Source organism: Lutzomyia longipalpis, chromosome 1 (genome assembly GCF_024334085.1).
Source record: "Lutzomyia longipalpis isolate SR_M1_2022 chromosome 1, ASM2433408v1".
NCBI classification, from domain to species: domain Eukaryota; kingdom Metazoa; phylum Arthropoda; class Insecta; order Diptera; family Psychodidae; genus Lutzomyia; species Lutzomyia longipalpis.
The window spans coordinates 6,639,805-6,658,931 of NC_074707.1; the positions used below are offsets into that span (position 1 = coordinate 6,639,805).

The 19,127-nt window shown below is 33.2% G+C and overlaps 2 protein-coding genes across 5 annotated transcripts; both read left to right on the top strand.

Moving 5' to 3' along the window:
- Positions 1–11: 11 nt before the first annotated feature.
- On the top strand, positions 12–16,311 carry LOC129786755 (PH and SEC7 domain-containing protein). 4 transcript variants are annotated; one of them, XM_055821965.1, is made up of 15 exons: positions 12–244; positions 3,333–3,399; positions 3,514–3,567; positions 3,647–4,152; positions 4,225–5,321; positions 5,916–6,307; positions 6,744–6,936; positions 7,012–7,205; positions 7,263–7,455; positions 9,295–9,461; positions 9,747–9,844; positions 9,936–10,211; positions 10,300–10,437; positions 10,503–10,789; positions 14,646–16,311. In XM_055821965.1, exons 1-15 carry the CDS (start codon positions 110–112, stop codon positions 14,668–14,670), a joined length of 3,822 nt encoding a protein of 1,273 aa, XP_055677940.1. In that variant the 5' UTR covers positions 12–109; the 3' UTR covers positions 14,671–16,311. The 4 variants fall into 4 exon arrangements, with proteins under 4 accessions (XP_055677940.1, XP_055677937.1, XP_055677939.1 ...); XM_055821962.1 differs by having other exon boundaries at positions 38–244; positions 9,726–9,844; positions 9,933–10,211; XM_055821964.1 differs by having other exon boundaries at positions 38–244; positions 9,933–10,211.
- Positions 16,312–18,120: 1,809 nt separating this feature from the next.
- LOC129786762 (uncharacterized) lies at positions 18,121–18,913 on the top strand. Its single transcript, XM_055821978.1, has 2 exons — positions 18,121–18,278; positions 18,370–18,913. Exons 1-2 carry the CDS (start codon positions 18,154–18,156, stop codon positions 18,848–18,850), a joined length of 606 nt encoding a protein of 201 aa, XP_055677953.1. The 5' UTR covers positions 18,121–18,153; the 3' UTR covers positions 18,851–18,913.
- Positions 18,914–19,127: the final 214 nt, after the last annotated feature.

Consider the following 19,127-nt stretch of genomic DNA (forward strand, 5'->3'; position numbering starts at 1 on the left):
TCGACTAACATTGTGTGTTCGCGCAAAAGGGCAACCGCGGGGAGTATTATTGAGTGGGTGATGTAAGTGACGATAATGTTTCTTGTCCGTCAGTTGGGTAAATTGAGACATGGAGGAGAATTTTGAGATAATTCTGAGAAAAAGTGATAATAGCCTCGGTTTTTCGTTACTCGGAAGTGCTGCGGGTCTGCCCCATGTAATCTATGACATCGTTGAGAATTCCCCGGCGGCAGAAAGTGGCGAGGTGAGTGTGCAAAAAGGCCCCGCGAGAAAATTGGCTGGGGCGACATTTCTTGTGTTTTCGTGCAAAACTCTTTTGGTGTGTTTTTTTCTTGTGTTGTGTACAACACCACGCAAATGGGATTAAACCTGCTCCAATGCATCCCCTCGGTGGCGCCGCAGGTGACCCGAAATGTGTGTGAAGTGCATTTGCGGGAGTATGCAGCCGGATGGGGGTGGAGGAAAATTGCAGGAAGTCACTAAAAATAAGATGTTGTAGCGTGATTTATGCTGCGCATTGACTTTTTGTACCGCTCCGGAGAGCCAAATTGCACCCACCCTCCGCATCCAACGAGGTCATTTAATTCGGCATTTTCACCGTGCTTCCAGATTGCCCTTCTTCACTCTTACTTGGCCCCCACAATTTTCGGTTTATCTTTCACATTTTGGGGGGAGCAATAAGGAGAGAGACTACGCCCTCTTTGCTCACAGAGACTCTCGGGTACTTCTTATACTTTCTAACCCAATGACGATCGCGAGACGGCCGTGAGAAATATTTGTGATGGAGAAGAAGAAAAAATAACTAACATAAAATACGGAAGATGGAATGTGCGAAAAGTGCATGCTCGCATGGGGGCTCAAAGCGGGTCCCATTAGAGATGTAAAGAGAGACCTATTTTGCCGCCGCAGTCTCACTTTCGCACGAGCGGACGCGACCCAAACAGCCACCAACAAGCGAGTGAGAAAGAGAAAACACGCAATGGCCCCGATGGGCAGTATTAATATATTTTTCAATTTTCACTCCATGAAGAACAAGTTTTTATTGAGGAGAATCCAATGAAAAAACCTCTCCAATTTTCTCTCAATTTCCCACGATTTTTCTTCTCCTACCAAAATCCTCTTCAGGTACCGTAGTCAGGATGTTTTGCACCTGAGGAAAATTCATTGTGCAAAGTTCCAGTTGAGGTGATTCCAATTGGAGGCAGAGAGAGAGAAATTCTCCTATTTTAATAACACCTAACAGTCGATGTTGTTTTTAATAACAAACAAGTTTTATTGCGCAAATATTTATAAAATGAAAGGATTTTTAATTTACAACAAAAATATCTGTTTTTTTGGAATATTTCTATTTGTTTTAATTTGATTTTTTTTCAATTAATTTTTGAACAATGTGATGAAAATGTTTAAATTTCAAGAAAATCTCTAATTTTAAGATTTTTTTTGTGTCTTGTACGATTTTAATTTACAGCAAAAACGTTTTTCTTCAAGCACAAAAAGAAAAAAAAAGTTTGTTTCTTTGAAATCTTGTTCTTGTAAAAAAATAAAATAATTGGGTATGAAGACTATGGCAACACAGAATTGATCGGCAAAAGGAAAATAGCAAAGGAAGCTCTCGTGTTTACGGTTAGCGCCAAAAATGGAAAGTGGAAGATTCCTATTGCTTAATTCCTGACAGCTGGAGCTACAGGGCAAGAAAAATACCAGCTCATACAGGAAATCCTTAATTCTTTATCCAGTATGGATATCAAAATTATCTCATTCACGTTTGATGGTCCGACATCCAAAAAAAAAGAACTTCTAAAATTGACACTCTTTAAGTGTTTAATTCCACACAAATCGTTTTCACACAAACACTCAACACACAAACACTAAGGCGATATTAAAGAAGCCTTCTTAGTTCCAGTAGTAGTAGTAAGTGTTTAATTAATTAAGTCGAAATTGAATGTTACTCAAAAGACACGCATGAAAATAGCCATACACCTGCCTAGCCTAATCTCTTATGACCCTTAGTTACTCAAACGACACGAATTTTTGAAGTTACTCAAATGACACAGAAATTTTATTAAACCCTTTTCCTAACTTACAGAAATCATAAACCTATTTCTTTACGTCACGTAACATTTCGGAGATATTATTCCATTCATCAGGTATACTAGAGTCTTGAGAGAAAATCTATTTTGTCTTATGGATTGAATTAGAACTTAATAACATTCTGCGTTAATCCTCCATTTAAACATTTTAATATAGGAGAGTTTCTTCTAAAGAGGATAAACTATTGAATGAATTTTTATATCCTTTGTGTATAAGAGGCAAAAAATTTGCAACCTTCACAGGAATTGGCACTGCAAGGTTCTCTATTCCTTTCTATAAATTGTTTGTCTGAAATTATTGATTGTTTATCCGACTGGCAGGTACAACAACATGAAGTTCAGGAAATTAAACAATATACTACATAATACTTTTTAACGGAAGTCTTTGCTGAAAGTGTAACACCTACATATATAAATGTGTATAGATTTAGGGCCAAATAACTATATGGGAGACATGCCTCATAAAATGGCTATTTTTTGGCACAATATTTCTCCTAACGTTTCTTTAAATCATAAGTGTGGTTGGTGGTTTATTGGCACAGAGAGCTTAAATGGTGTAAATCTTATTGGTGAAGATAATGTATCTCTGTTCCGAAGAGCGAAAAGGCGATGCGGAAACTAAATCATTTGATATTGATTTTGGCCACAACGCCCAAAGCATAAAAAGCCCATTTGATGGATTCTAAAAATTCCTCCACGGTATTGGCGTTAGAACGTGATGCCAGGGGAGACTTGCCTGAAAAGAAATTCTGATTATTGCTAAAATGAAAATTAAATATTTGTCCAGCAAATTGATGAGTTTATAGTTTCGGTTGTATATTATGTATTATGTGCGTGTACATAAAAATAGAGAAGAAATGGGCACAAAATATCACATTTCTCCGCGTTCCGAGCAACTGAACTAGATGTTAATCTAACGTTAAATTTGTGTTTTTTTGTCACTTTTTTCCAAAAGCATTTTTGGAGTAAATTCTTTCTTTTTTTTCTTATTCTGTTGTACATGATATTGAAATTTGAAGAGGCGTGACGCGGAATTTTTATTAGCTGTAAGACATCCAAAAATGCAGAATCTTCAATTAAAGCCATTTTATAGTGCCAATTCAGCAAATCGATTATTATTAGGCATTATTGCCCCTTTTTTTCGTCTTCTTATCTCCTTTTGGTGATATGTTAATTGCTGTCTTTGTCCATTTGTTGGAGAATAAATTTCATTTTGTCTTCATTCTTGAAACCTTTTCACAGGTGGAAGCTGGAGATGTGATTGTAAAAGTAAATGGCACGGATGTTCATCGATATACAACTAAAGAAGGTTCGTTCTTTTCTTCTATTCTGGGATCCCCCCATGGAATTGGGGTCTATTTTTGGGCAATCTATAAATATACCTAAGAAAATATTTCTTATTTTTCTCCCCTCTTTTTTGTAGTGCTGAAATGCTTAAGATTGTCTCAAGATCCCGTCACATTGGAGCTAAGAAGAGGTAAAAGAAAAGAGAATAATTTTATCTAGTGAGTGAGGAAAAGAGAATTTATTTGTTTTCCATTTGTTTTCTCATATAGATCCCAATGTAAAAGCACACGTGCGGAAATATCTGGAGCAAACTAGCAATTTGCATCCAGATGCTGAAATTCGGCCATTTAGTCTCAACGATAGTGCATTGTCACCCAAAGGAGCGGGAGCAGCAAGTAGTCAAGCGGGTGCAAGATTTGGACACAATCCGGCCTATCGGGGACAACAGCAGCAGCAGCAGCAGCAACATTCGGAAGTAACACAGAGTCGCCCATCGAGGATACCGCAAATTGTACGTGGGCAAACTGTACCACCTGTCACCACATCACACGCTCAACCGACAAAAAGTGCCCCGCAGTCACCGCATGGGAATAAAATTAAGAATGTCTCACATATTCCCTCGTCAAATGGGACAAACAACAACAATAACAGCCAAATTGTTCCCCCAGCAAATAATAAGGCAAGATTTGAAGCTTACATGATGACTGGAGATTTGATACTCAACCTCTCGAGGACACCACAGAGTTCAGGGTTGATTACATCACATGCAAAGAAGGTAAAAAGAAATAACTTTGCTATAAAAAAAAATTTCCTTCATTTCAATCATTTTTTAATGTTTTTTTTTCAGGTGGATAGTTTACGGGATTCTCCGTCGAGGATTAGCCGAAGAAATGGTGCTATGGCTCCACAAGCAAAATACGATTCATCCCCATCATCGCCAACATATTCAACAGATGACTTTAGTGGTGACTCAAACAATTCCAATAAGGTTCTCATTGAGAAGGATAACAATTCCATAATAGATAGCATTGAGACAAAGGCATCGCAACACAGTGGTTCTATAAATAGTGTGCAACAGAAAAGTAAAAGTGTAAAAGGAAGTGGTGTGATGTGTAACAGTACAGGAGAAGGTGGTGGTGGTGGTGCATTAAGTGCTAATGACAGTGCTCCTCACAGAAAGGATATGTGTAGCGTGGTGAAGAGTTCATCATCGCATGATTCAGCAGCATCAGCAGTTGTGGATAATAGGCAATGGGTACATGATGGGAATCATGCAACAAGTGACAGTGTTGATTGTGCGGGACAGCAACGTATGGCGGAGAGGGGTGCATCGTGTTCGTCACAGATGATGATGATGAGAAAACAGCCAAAAGAACATACCTTTGATAAATCCTATCTTCCAACATCTTCCGTATCTTCCTCCTCGTCAACGGTCAAAAGTGATGCCGTGAGTTCTCCCGATGTGTGTTTTTCAGTGCCTACATCCCCAATTTCGATGACAACACCTGTCCTCGAGGATCTTGCGGTGCTCAAGAAGCGCGATTCTGCCAATTCAGTCCCAACCAGCCCCGAATCTGCTGGGCAACCAGAAACAAAGTTACGCCGTACGAATAATACGCATAATGGTGTTGTGCGCAAATGCGATGCAGCTGGCTTTAGGACAAGCCGCTCGGAGGATCATTTGCAGCAAAGTCAACGCGATGGCCTGAGTGCGGTGATACCCATTGATATTGATGAAGATGTCAATAGTTCGCTCAATACACTCCTCGATACGCGGCATGATTCCGAAGATAGTCAAAGTAGCGATAGGGATCGTATTGTATGGACCTACAATGCACCAATTATTCAACAAATCTCCGCACATTCATCCACATCACACTCCAGCTCCATTAGTTCATCGCCACAGCATACGAATACACCAGCATCACCCACATCCGTATCAAGGTGAGAAAGAATATTTCCTATTACAAAATTCCTTCTAAAAATCTCCGAAAATAAAAAAAAATGTTTATTTGAGTGAAAATAATATTGAAATATTTGGAAATATTCGGATGATTTGCTAAAAGAATTTAAAAAAAAATTCAACAGATAGACTCCTCTTAGTTTTTAGTCATAACAGTTGTAAAATCTAGCCTGAAAATTACTAAATCCAAGTTCAAAACATACTGAATTTTAACATGCCTAGGACGTACTCAATTTAAGCCTTAAAAATACTAAATTCAAGCCTAATACGTATCGAGTTTCAGCCTAAATATAATAAATTTAAGCCTAAAAATTATTAAATTTATGTCTAAAAAGTTTATTTTCAAGCCCAAAACGTACTTTATTTCAGCCTAAAAAGTAGGTATTAAATTCAATGCTATAACGTACTGATTTTTACACCAAAAGTACTAAAATCAAGCTTAAAAAGTTAATTACTTTGTAATAAGGAATATTTTAATAAATAAAAATATTCCGATCATCGGAATTATTCGGATTATTTGAACAGAAATTCCAGATTTTTTGCTAAAAAGAATTTATTTGTGCCTTTCATGTTAGTTCCGTGATGTCTTCAAACTCCAGCTCAAAGGGTGAGAAGAATGCAACAAATAGTGCCAGAATGGATACACATCAAAATCTCATTGGGCCACCAAATGGTGATCATAGTGTGTCCGAAGCTGTCTCCAATATCTCAAGTCCCGACTATCAGGATGAGGATAATTTGTTGAGTTCAAAGGATATGGCAGCAATGGCAATAAGTGATCCAAGTGATTCAGATTCAACAATTCTCGTGTCAGATACAGTTCATAGGATACAGGATAAAGATAATAAGATTACAATTCATTTGCGCCAACAAAATTCACAATTCATCCAGCACGGGTACTCAGAGCTCAAGAATTCAGAAGATGAACTCGCCACGCTTACGGAGGATCCACCAACAATGCAAATTGGTGAGTTTTTTGTCTTTAAAAAATTCTTAGAAGAAAATGAATATTTAGAACCATAAAAAGAATAAAATTCTGACATTTTAAATCTTCTCAATTTACGGGAAAAAAATTAATCCCACATTGTACTAGAAACTCCCCAGAGAAAATGACAAAAACAAATGAAAAAAATTCTTTTCTGGAACACATTTTGTTGTACATTTGAGGAATAAACAAGGTGAAGCCATAAGGAGGGAATTAGTTCACTGAGAGAGTATTACTTACTTATTTCTCTTATCATTTCCACCTCATGTTGTTGATGCAAAAAGACAAACCTCAGTAGGTGTCAAGTAGGAACTAGAATTAACTCACTTTTGAGGCTAAATCGGATATCGCCAGTATGTCTCACGGTTTAACAAACATTCCTTCATTTGTTTTCTTTCTTTCTTTGTGGATTGTGTAGAATCTTCTGGGTTTCAAGATGCAAAAGAGTCGTCACCACCTGTTTCTGATGATGGTAGCGACGTGGATTCGTTGCATTCGTATCATTATTCACCGAAGGCTGTTGATATGCCATCTGCAGTTCGCCTAGCCAAACGCCTCTATGCGCTGGATGGTTTTAAGAAAAGTGATGTTTCTAGGCATTTAAGTAAAAAGTAAGAATTGAATAATTAAAGAATTTATTGAGTTAATAAGAAATTCTAAAATGAAATTTATCAATTTTATCACAGCAATGACTTTACACGTGCTGTTGCTGATGAATACTTGAAGTACTTTAACTTTGAGCGACTGACCTTAGATGAGGCTCTTCGGCAATTCCTTCAGCAATTCTCCCTATCGGGGGAAACACAGGAGAGAGAACGAGTATTGGTGCACTTCTCCAAAAGATATCTAGACTGCAATCCCGGAACTTTTAATTCTCAAGGTAAAAAAAATCTACCCGGTTTAGCCCATTGATATTAATTGAATTCCTTTTACGCAGATGCTGTTCATACGCTTACTTGTGCTATAATGTTACTTAATACGGACCTTCATGGTCAAAATATTGGTCGTAAGATGACCTGCTCCGAATTTATTGATAATCTGTCTGAGCTGAATGATGGTGAAAACTTCCCGAAGGATATTCTGAAGTATCTCTATCAGGCCATTAAAAATCATCCATTGGAATGGGCACTGTAAGTACCAAGCTATACAATATTATAAATTATTTGTTTTATTTTTCACTCAAACATTCTTTGCACAAATTACTACACATGTTGCATTGAGATGTTCTTCTAAATTTAACAAAAATTTCAACATACTTTACGAGCTCCACGAGGGGGAGTTAAATGCAATTTATTTCTGTATTGTGTTTTGTACGTAATTTCACGTGAAATTCATAATAATAATTCACAATAATTGGTGTATCTGTGTTCACTTCAACAGTAACCTAATGCATCTGCATAATGTAAATTGGTTGCATTTATAACAACTCATTCTGCAAAGAAAGTCCGTCTCTCTTGCTTGCTCTTTCTGTCTGAAGTAGGTAGTAGAGAAAAGAAAAGGAATTTCTAATAAGGCAAAAAGTCATTGGCCGTGAAATATATGGCAAAACCAATTATGCTCTTTATATTATTCTCTTGTTGCCTAAACGTGCTCTTTTGATGCATAGAAGATTAATAAATTGAGAGGAAATTGTTCTTTTTTTTTCTTTTAATCATCTTATTATGTTGTTAAAAAGTCCCCAATGTTAATGGGGTTGATTGGGTATTGTTTAATGAAATTAGGGTTTGTTTATTTTCCCACTAAGGAAAATCTTCAAAATTGATTAATTTCTGTTTACGCGCACTTTCAGTATGTTCCTCTAATACTATTTATAATTTAATTACATCATTGTTGAGTGCTATTTTAATCTATTATGTACATATATTCTAACACACATTATTTGTCGTTTATTTTATGGTCGTGTCCGTGGTTTAGGGGATTGTTGTTTATTATGCAAAACAAATTATCTATTTTATAGCGAAAATATAATGAAGCTTTTAGTATATTGAAATGTTAAATACAAAATATTTGTGGATTTTTGTATTTAATTTAAGAAGAGATATTTAAATGATTTAATGAAAAGTTTTCTTTATTTTCCTTTAATTCTGTTTTTCGGAACCAAACACGGAAAGGAGCTTAACTTTTATTTCTTATCATATTTATTTTAATGTGATGTTTCGAGAGCTTGGGTTTCCTTGTTCTTCAAGCGTAAGAGTATTTTACAAAATAATTTAGAATGAAAAGCTTACAGAAGATTCTTACAAAAATTAAGTCGAGATAACGTTAAGAAAAAGAGATTTCTGTACGTTGTTCCTGAATTTTTTATCAACCTTTTTCCGCCTTATTTTTTTCTAAGAACTGTCTATAATTTTTTGTGATTTTCCAGTTTTTACTTTAAAAAAAATCTTAAAGGCATGAAGAAGAAGGAAACTCGAACCCTCGAAACGTCACAATTGAATAAATACGAGACAATATGAAATTGGAGGCTTTTTTCAGTGTTTAATTCTTTATTTTTTGTTGTCAAAAAGGGCTTTTGAAAATTATTTAATCCGACTTATTTTTACTTTAAATAATTATTTATTTTCTATAGATTATATAAAATGTTTTTTTTTACCGTCTTATTTTTGTTTATTTTGTATTCTCCTCTGAGGTGATTGAAGTGGGTAAAAGCATAAACTTTCAACTCACGTTTTTGAAAAATTTCATTCCTTGAATATTCCACAATTTTTACTTCTCTACAAATCAATGAATGATTAATTTGAATTTCTACAGAAAATTTAAAACATAATTTTTCTTCTCAAAATCAATACTTTGCAAGAGATTTCGTTATCATTCCATTCATTCACAAATTAGTTATTTTTTTTACTAAAATTATTTTCAACTGACTTTTTGTTAATGAAGACATCTCAATCTATTTAACAAAAAAAAAAAGAATTAATTGTGAATAAATTTGACTAATGTTAATGAAATGCAATGGATTCTGTGTACAGGGATGAGGAATCACCTGATCAGCAAAAATCTCGTGCAGACAACAGTATTCAGGGCAATCAACTTGGAACAAATTCCCTTTTGGATACCATGAATAGTGTGGCTGCCATTGAATATAAGAAAGGATATGTGATGCGAAAGTGCTGCTATGATTCTAATTATAAGAAAAGTAAGTAATTTCGTTTTCCCAATTCTGCAAATGGTGGCAAAAAAGAAAGGTTTTATCATTATGTGTATGAGAGGCTCACCTAGAATCACCCTCAATGTGCCTCAATTAAAAATGGCTTTAATGTGATTTTTTTTGTGGATTAAGTGGAAAAAGAAGAAAATCGTTTATGTTGGTGCTGTGCTCGTTGCAAGTGTTGTTGCTAACAATCCATTTCATATGTGGAGTTAAAACAAGAAATTATGTACAGGTTAGCTTATGACGTAGGCTTTTGTGGTTTATTTTCAGCACCATTTGGAAAACGTTCCTGGAAAATGTTCTATTGTACCTTACGTGATTTGGTGCTGTATTTGCACAAGGATGAGCATGGTTTCAGAAAAAATCAGGTAACATTCTAAAAAATAAAAAAGTTTTTTTTAACTTTTTTTTGCATTTTCAATTAATAAATAAATTTTTAAATAAAAAATCTCCCAGCAGATGTCTGACAATGTTCACAATGCAATTAGAATTCATCATGCACTCGCCACAAAAGCAACAGATTATACGAAGAAGCAGCATGTTTTTCGATTACAAACTGCCGATCAGTCAGAGTATCTCTTCCAGACGAGTGATTCGAAGGAATTACAATCGTGGATTGATACGATCAATTGTGTGTGTGCCTCATTTTCAGCACCCCCACTTGAGGGGGGTGTTGGTAGCCAAAAACGCTTTCAACGGCCATTGTTACCAAGTAATCATACAAAATTGCTTCTGGTGAGTTTCCACAGAATCCTGTTTTTTTCCTACCTTTTCTTTTATGTTGAAAGGGAAATTATTAATTAAACTGATCGGTTTTTGGTAGAGGGAGCAATTGTTGTCGCACGATACCAAGATAATACAGCTGGAGAATGAGATTGAGGAGCACAGACGTGGTCCAGTGCCAACAAAGGGTCTACCATTGCAGAATTATAAGGAAAAAGAAAGTTTCCTCCTCTATGAGGTAATAATTTGTTATTTTTTGTGTTCTTTGAGGAAATTATTGAGAAATTTTATTTTTAATTGCAGCTAAAGAGGTACAAGACATACTCAGAAATCTTGAGTACACGTATGATGTCGGGTGAGCAGGATATACAAAATGCCATCTCGCAGCAACAGACGCCAGCGGGTTTGCTGTCAGATGAGGGACTCTCAAATACCTACCACAATTCCTTAATAGCCAATACAGGTGGGGGTTTCCAAGTGGGACCCAATGGTGGGAGTGGACAGAATGCTGGTGCCACCATGCAGCAACCACCACATGCAGAATCCATGCAGATGACAATGCAACAGCAGCAGCAACCGGCAACTAACAGGTATAGTTACAGAGCAGCTATCTATCGATCAGAAGCTCAGCAAGATCTCGGCTGACGTGTTATGGGGGTTTTCTCAGCTTGTGTGGTGTAGGTCTCTTATTTCTTCTTTTTTTTTTTTTTTAAATTCTTTTTATTTTTCAACCCAATTATTGCGTTTTGGCTTTTTTAATTATTTAAATGTCTTTCTCTGAGCGAGGTGAAATGGGAGAGATTTTTTATTATTATTATGTGTGTTTTTTAAAGGTGTAAAAAATCAAACAAATTGTATGGTGATGGGGTGATGGGCTATGCTTGTATATTTTCCATCAACATCAACAATTTTTGTGGCTCTATGATATTATTTTCTTGTTATATTAGAGGTGAATGTGATTCAATATAAAAGGAAGGAGATGAAGAAGAATAAGAAAAAAAACTAAAAGCAGGGAAAATTGGCTATACAACATATTTTTACCCCATAAGCATAAAATCAATTTTATATTGCTTCCCCTTATTTCCCATTGTATCCTATATTGTATATAATATTTTCACGATAAACAAATTTGGCCAAAAAAAAAAGAAGGAAAGAACCCTCCTTCTCCACTTTTTCACACACTCTTTTTGATATTCATCGTGAATTATTTGTTTTCTTTTTCACTCACCTCCTCACCCAAACAAGCGGTGGTCCAATATTTGAAATTCCACATTCATATCCAATTTATTTTGCATTTTGCAAAATGTGAAGCAAACATGAAAAGTGAATGATTGAATGAGTGGAGGAAATTGTCAACATTCCTCCGTGTCTTATGTTGATGCTTTTCCTTTTCTTTTTCCTTATTCATCCTATAAATAAGTTATGTGTGTGTTGTACTGAAGAGATTGACCTATTTTTCCGTTTAATTTATATAAACGTATAAATTGAACGGCAAAGTGGAGGACTTTTTGCGGAAATTGAATGCGTGAAAGCATTTATCAGGATTTTTTTTTTATTTTTCAATTTAATTCTTAATTTGAAGAATTTATTAGGTTGTGTAGGAGTTATTTCTAGTCATATTTTTTATATTATGGATTATCTTTAGTTTTTTTCTTTGTACAAATTTATTTCTTCTTCGGTACAATGTTGAAATTTTTCAATGAGAAATTTAGAAAACTGAAACATTAAAATTTTATCCCATCTTTAAGAACCAAAATTTTCTTTTTTAAGAGATTATTTCAAATATAATTTTTTTGGTTTTTCTTCTTAAATTTTTTAAAAGATAAAAAATAAGAAAAATACTAAGGAAATTATTTAATAGAAGCCACCGTACTAGCGAAAACTCCCAGTTAAAAAAAAGAAATGAAAAGAAAAATTTTAACAAAATAAATTCCAATCTTATTCGTTTTATCTTTTCCTTTTTGTAAGAATACAGTTAAAAGCATAAAAAAAAGAATTTAAATGTTTCTTAATATAATACCTAAGCATAAAACATATTTAATGATGAAAACTAAACAAGTTTAAGATAAGATAATGGCGATAGATTATTCGTAATAAAACCAAAACATAAACTAACGTTTAAAATTCTCTTTTGAAAAAAATAAAGTGAATCAAATTTAATCCTAGAATTTATAGGAATTATGTACTGATCAATATATATAATATAAACTTGTATTTATAATATTATATACAATAAAATTTAAAAAAGAATAAATGAATGAAAATCACTCCCACTTTGCTTGCAAAAAAAGTTTTGGGGATTATTAATGATAACAAGAAAAATATTAATAAACAATATTATTCTTTTTATTCGTATTTATCCTAAACTCATTAAATTCAAGAGAAAAAAAAAACAAGTTAAAGAGAAAACATAACTTTTTCTCAATTTATTTATATAATACTAAATAATAAATGATTATAAGTTCATGTATGATGTTATTTGATAACGGCTGTGAAACAAAAAAAAACCTATGAAAAGAAAATCGTTCACGATGTAGTAAAATGTAGGTAAAATCGGATTAATGGATTCAAATATTAAAAAGAAAAAAAAAACATAATGCTCATCTTTGCTATTATATAGAAAATAATAATCGGTAGTTATCACCATTCCTCACTAAGTCGTGCATTTAATCACTATGAAAAATAAGTAATAAAAAAAGCATTAAATTTTATCTTCATGATGATAAATTGCTCGACAAAAGAGTTTCTTATCAAATAAATAAAATAACATCTTCATGAATCACCGGAGGTTGATAAAAGGAAAGATAGTCTTTAACGGACTAAACATCGACACAGATTTTTATTCTATACTCACTTATATCTAAAACACAACACTTTTTCCTCGAAAAAACTGATAACGACTCACATTACTATCTCAGTCAGAAGTACTAATTAACCTGCAATATTTGCAATTTGATTAACTTGTTTACCGGACATCGAGTAAGTCTTAATGATTTTTTTTAAAAAGATTTTTTTTTGCTATTAATAGTTTTTTTTTCTAGTAGTGTAGCTTGTTTATTTAGTTAACCTTTAGTTCCGTATAATCTAATTAATTAAAAAATGTAGTTAGTAGAAACATAATCTATATAACTAAATTTTGTGCTGCAAAACCTCCGCGTGTTTTAATTAAAAAAAAAAAATCATAAACATAAAAAAATCTCAGACTAGGGGTTTAAATTCGAGAGATAGACAGCTGGTTCAGTTTTTTTTAATTGGTAACTAAAACATGATTGGGAGCCAAGAGATTAATTTCGATCAAGAATCTCTTAAAAGTAACCCTTAATTTTTAATTCAAAGATCAACTTTAAGAATTTAACTAAATATTTGTTTGAAAGACCTGAAACTCTTTTAATTTAAGTATTCTTTTTGAGTCTATTAAAAAAAAGTAATTTCTTAATAATTATTATGGACTAATGAAGAAATAAATCAAAATTATATCCCAATAAAACCTTAAATAGGACCTTAAAAATAAATAGAACTAAGCTCCAAAGAAACTTTCGACGAAATAATTTCTCTAAATAATTGAGCCATTAGATTCAAGATTAAGTTTTAAAATTTTAATGGAAAATACCTCTGAACTACCAAATCTCATTAAGGTTTAAATCTCTAGTCTGTGTGTAGGGTATGCATAGAAGGTATAAGATAAGTTCTTGGCCTTACTTTCTGCCCCCAAAATATAACTTAAACTAAAAGTAAAACTAATTGCGTTAAAAGTGCGTAGGAACTAAAGTATTTTCAGTGAGCCAATTAATGAGTGAAATTGTTGAATTTACAAAAATGTCTTCATAATAAAACATTTTGCTGTAATTTACGATTTATATAGTATTTGTTATTGAATGAAAAATATATATTTAGATTTATTGTAAAATGAAAAAATTTGCGAGATTTTTCTTGCAAAATAATCGGTGAAACTATTTTCAAAATTATATAAATGTGTGTGTGTGAAATATAAGTAAAGAAAAGGAGTGTAATGCAAAATTTTCGATAAATCTGATGTAATTAATCGCGTTTTATCTGTGCAGAGAAAACTTTAAATTTATTTCTTTTTTATTCATTGAATTGTGCGTAAAATAATTCCTTTAGAGTGGGAATAGGCTCTCTTCTTGGGAGATTAATTTACTGAATTAATTTTTTTAATTGCTTGTAAATATCAAAGGAAAAAAAATGTCTAACAATGGGAATTCTTTGCTAACATTCACTAATGTATATAATACATAACTAACTTGTGCTTTTCTCCTTATTTGCAAAATGCTTTATGCTCTGGTGAATAATTTCTTGTTTTTATATGTGAGTTTTTTTTTCCTAAATTATTTCTCTGGTGATTGTTGTGATTTTTTATTGTTTAAAATTTTCACTTTTTTCTTTTTTAATTAGTCAACACAATTTTTTTCTTTATTACAATTACAGGAAGGAGAACAAATATAAAACTTAGAGACTCGTGTGTAAAAGATTATATTTGAAAAGTATATATATATATAAGGAGAAAAAAGTATATAGGTAACGTGAATATATCTCTGAACAAAAAAAAAGAGTAAAATGTGAAAAAAGTGTATTTTATTATTATTTAAAAAATAATATATAAATGTGAAATATTTACTTTATTAATGTAATATCAAATGAAAACCTATTGCTTTTTTTTTAAGAGAAAAAAAAACAATATTACTTAAAAAAATAATGAAAACAGGAAACTGAAAACTCTTCTACCAAAATATAAATCCGTTTTCCCAAATTTTTGCAATTTGTGTAAAAGACGAAGATTTTTTTTAAATATAAATAATACTTATCATTAGATCCCTCACTTGCCTTATTATGTCCAATATCTAAGTAAAAAATAGTGTCAACAATAAGTGAAAAAAATATTTTGTATACCTAAAGCGCAATTTTTGTATTTCTTGTCTTAAGTTATTATTATTTTTCTTTTTCTTTTCGAACTATAATTATATTAATCTTAAACTAACTTTCAGTAAGTTGAAAAAATATATACTACGAAGAAAGGCATTTACAGCATCACATTTATTATAAAAAAAAGAAAAAAGTTCTACGTGCTATTTTTCTATAAATTAAGTGATATTAGTTTGTAAAAAAATTCTCATTTACTTAAAAAGAAAAAGGATAAAAAGAAATTTGTGGAAATAAGATGTTTTCCAAATAAATCCATAAAAATTAAATTTTGATTCTAAAACATTGGCTCTCAAGATTAAAATGCAATTTTTCTGTAAAAAAAAAAAGAATTATCAAAATATGAGAATTTTCTTTCCTTTAATCCAAAAAAAAAATGCAAAAGCGCTAAAAGATTTTTTTTTGCAATTTTGGAAAATCATTGAAAAAGAAAATTAATGAAAAAGAAAGGAGATGCGTGAAAGGAATTTTATTGAAAGGACTATTATATACATAATAAAATAGTAAAGCATTTTAATACCTACAATACTATCGATACTAGCTTTTAGGAAATTCTAATATATAAACTGAATTTCTATATTATTGTAAAAGATATAAGGACAAAATTATATACAAAAATATTTTTCTTTTTCCTCTTTATTATTTATCTATTTCTTGTTTTTTTTTGTTTAACATTTTTGAGAGAGAAAAAATCAAGGTCGTGATTATGAATTAACTGAAGAAGCATAGAATTTATGTATAATGTACTATAATATTCTCTCATTTTGGACCATTTCTTTTTTTTTTTTATTAAATGAGTGTAAAAGGAATTTACATATAAAATTTATGTATAAATGTTCACGAATATTTTTTAACGCAACAATAACATTTTTTTGTAGCTTTATTTTGCAAAATATCCTTTCATTGAGCCATTGGTGACAAATTATTATTATTATTTTTTTGCATTGAGAGTTTTTCATTGCTTTAATTAATTAAATTGGATATATTAATGCCACTATGTTGCAGAACAAAAAAAAAGGAAGGAGGTATTATGCGCAGCTCTAATTTGTTTTCATGCAAAGATTTATTAGGGTGATATATAAAATAACAATGTGAAAGATTCCGAGAAATATTTTATCAAAAAAAAAATTATCATGAGATTAATAAATGGAAAAGAATGAAAGTTTACATAAAATGTGTCTTATTGGGGTGGAATTTTTCTGGTTTTCTTTTCTTTTAGAGAAAAATTGGGGAATGAAATGGTTACAGGATAAGAAAAGGTTAGTATAACTTTCAAAAAGTTTTTAAAAACTTTGAAAATTTGCAAAGAAAAATTTGCATGAAAAGTCTTTCGTAGAAACTTTCTCGTTATGAAAGCTTCGTTAATATTGTTGAATCCCTCCAAATAGTTTATTTCCTGACGCTAGATTTTGATTGAAAAATTGATTTTCTTGCAAAAAGATTTTCAAAACACCCGTAAAAGGCAATTTTTATTTTCTCCACAATTTTTTTTTATTAAACTTCACAATTCAACAACTAAAAAAAAGACAAAGGACCTAGCAAGAATGGACGTGAGGGAAGCGCTTAGTCATGGCAGCATTGATGCAGGTAGTCAGTTCCTGTGGTAGCGAATCACGAGCATCGAGGAGACTGTTGATGTGATCATTGAGACGGACAACGTGAACATCCTCAAATTCATTGTAGTGATCAACCACGAAGGTTTCGCAACGCTGCACAAAGCTCTCATTGTCCGTTACAATGTTAATGTCCACGAGTTGGGTGACAGGCATGAGGGCGAGCTCATTGGACAGCACATGGATGTCTTCGAGGACATTGAAAATGTTACTCTGCAGATCCACCAACTGAACGGCTTTGCGTTCAGCACACTGTCGCACTGCCTCCCCAATGGCCTCCGTGTTGCGCTGCCACGGGTTTAGGACTCCACCACAGCGTTGTGTCATCTGTTCCCAGCGCTGCATCTCCTCCACCATTAGGCTCATCAGTGCACCATTCACGTCCTGCATGTACTCACCCATGCGTGTGCGAATATTGGTGGCTGTTCCCTCAAACATCAGATGATACGTCTGCGTAATGTACTGGCACTCAGTCAAAGGATTATCTTGCCCATTAATACTGCCAATAAAGGCCAAGGCACACAGCACAAAAGCAATCTTCAGCATTTTCCTTATTGCAACAATTCTTCGGGAGCAATACGATCAGGCACAATGGTGGGAAGCAAATGAGCATCAAAGTTGAGAATAATTTCCTTTATTTCACGACAAATTTTTGTTTTTTGATCAATGATAAAATCGCAAAAATTATCGCTTTGCTTGTCTTTTCAATTACTTAACATCCGAGCACATACATTATCACCAAAGCCACGTGCCTGGTAACTTCTGGCTAAATTGAACGAAGAAAATAACCCATGAGGACGTTTTTGTGAAAATTTGTTGCAAAGGAGAAAAAGGTAGTATCAATGGGAAGTTGCCCCCCATTAGCGATAATTAAGAGATTCATTTATCCCATTTATCAAAAGAAAAATTCCAAAAATTAATGGCTTAGATGTTCTCTATGATATTTTCTTCTCAGAACTTTAAAAGAATTTAAATTTTCTTAGAAGATGGCTAAGAAGAAGAATTTATTTCATCTGATTTTTTTGAAAGTATTTTTTAAATGTGTCTTAGACCCTATTTAAAATAATCTTACAACAAGGCTCCGCCCCATAATTAAATTTATTAGCCAATCAAAGTTCTTGTTCTGCGCTCTTCTCCATGAATTCTTCTTTAAATTTTATTAAAATTTAGTTAAAAACAATTAAAACTTGATTATTCTTTATGAAACTTTACTCCCCCCCCCGCCACTTCCTTGTAGCTTATCGATTCTACTCCATGGTGACATTTTTATCACAAAAGATCATCTTCAGATTGCCAACCAAAGTGTTGTATTAATTTTCGCAAAAAGAAACCTCCCGCAAAAGGAAGCGCGCGCGCAAGTTTCTTTTCCATTCAGTTTGCTTAGTTACGGGCACGGCACAGGTATGAATTTCTTTCTGGGACTCATTGTTGGGAGTGTTCTTCTTGGATCTGTGGCTTTGGCCCAGAATCCCCTTCAGGATGCCTACTACATCATCCACTCGTACCATCGGATGTACGAAGGGACAAAGTAAGTTTTTCTTCCTTTTTTTGGGAGGAATTTTCTTTTCTTGTTCTGTTAAATGAAGAATTTAATTAATTTTTTGCTGTTCCAAAAAAAGGGACAACGTTCGCTTCTACATGGCTGATACCTCACGAAATATCCTGGATGATTGTATGGAAATTGTTGCATCGGAAATTGAATCGTGGAACAATCGAGCAGCAACATGCAAGAATTGGTCACCACGCAATACGGAGGCTATTGGGAATGCTCTGAGGGATTGTGCCATGCAAGCCAGTCAGACAGTCTATGACATCCACAATAATGTCTACGAGGAGTTGGAAGCAATGCAGGAGGAATCTGTGCAGCTGCAATTCGCCGTTGTGCGCCATTTGCGCAACTTCAATATTCTTGAGGACTATGCGGATTTCGTGGAGGACTTCCAATCTGTCGTGAATGTGGCTTATGATCGTCTTGAGCATCACTTTGTGCCACGCCTGGAGGATGCTCTTGAGCCCATCCTTGAGGCTGAAAGTACTCTGCCGCAGCAAACTCAGACCTGTGTCAATGCTATTTCACGCAAATTCAGGAGCTTGTGCTGAGAAAATTTCACACAAAAATCCAAAAGAATTTAACAAATAAATTCCAATAAACCTCTAAAAAAATCATTTTGAGTTCTTATTTTTTTTTATTTTACTGCACAGAGAAAAGGGAGATGGTTAAATCACAAGCAAGTCTTTAGGATGTTGGTAAAACCAGCTTCTATGCATTCTTGCGTTCTTTCAGGCAAATCATCACCCGTTTCAATGAATTGTGCCAATTTTATGCCGATCTCGTAGACATATTGATCCAATTGTGCCTGGTAGGCAGCCACAATGG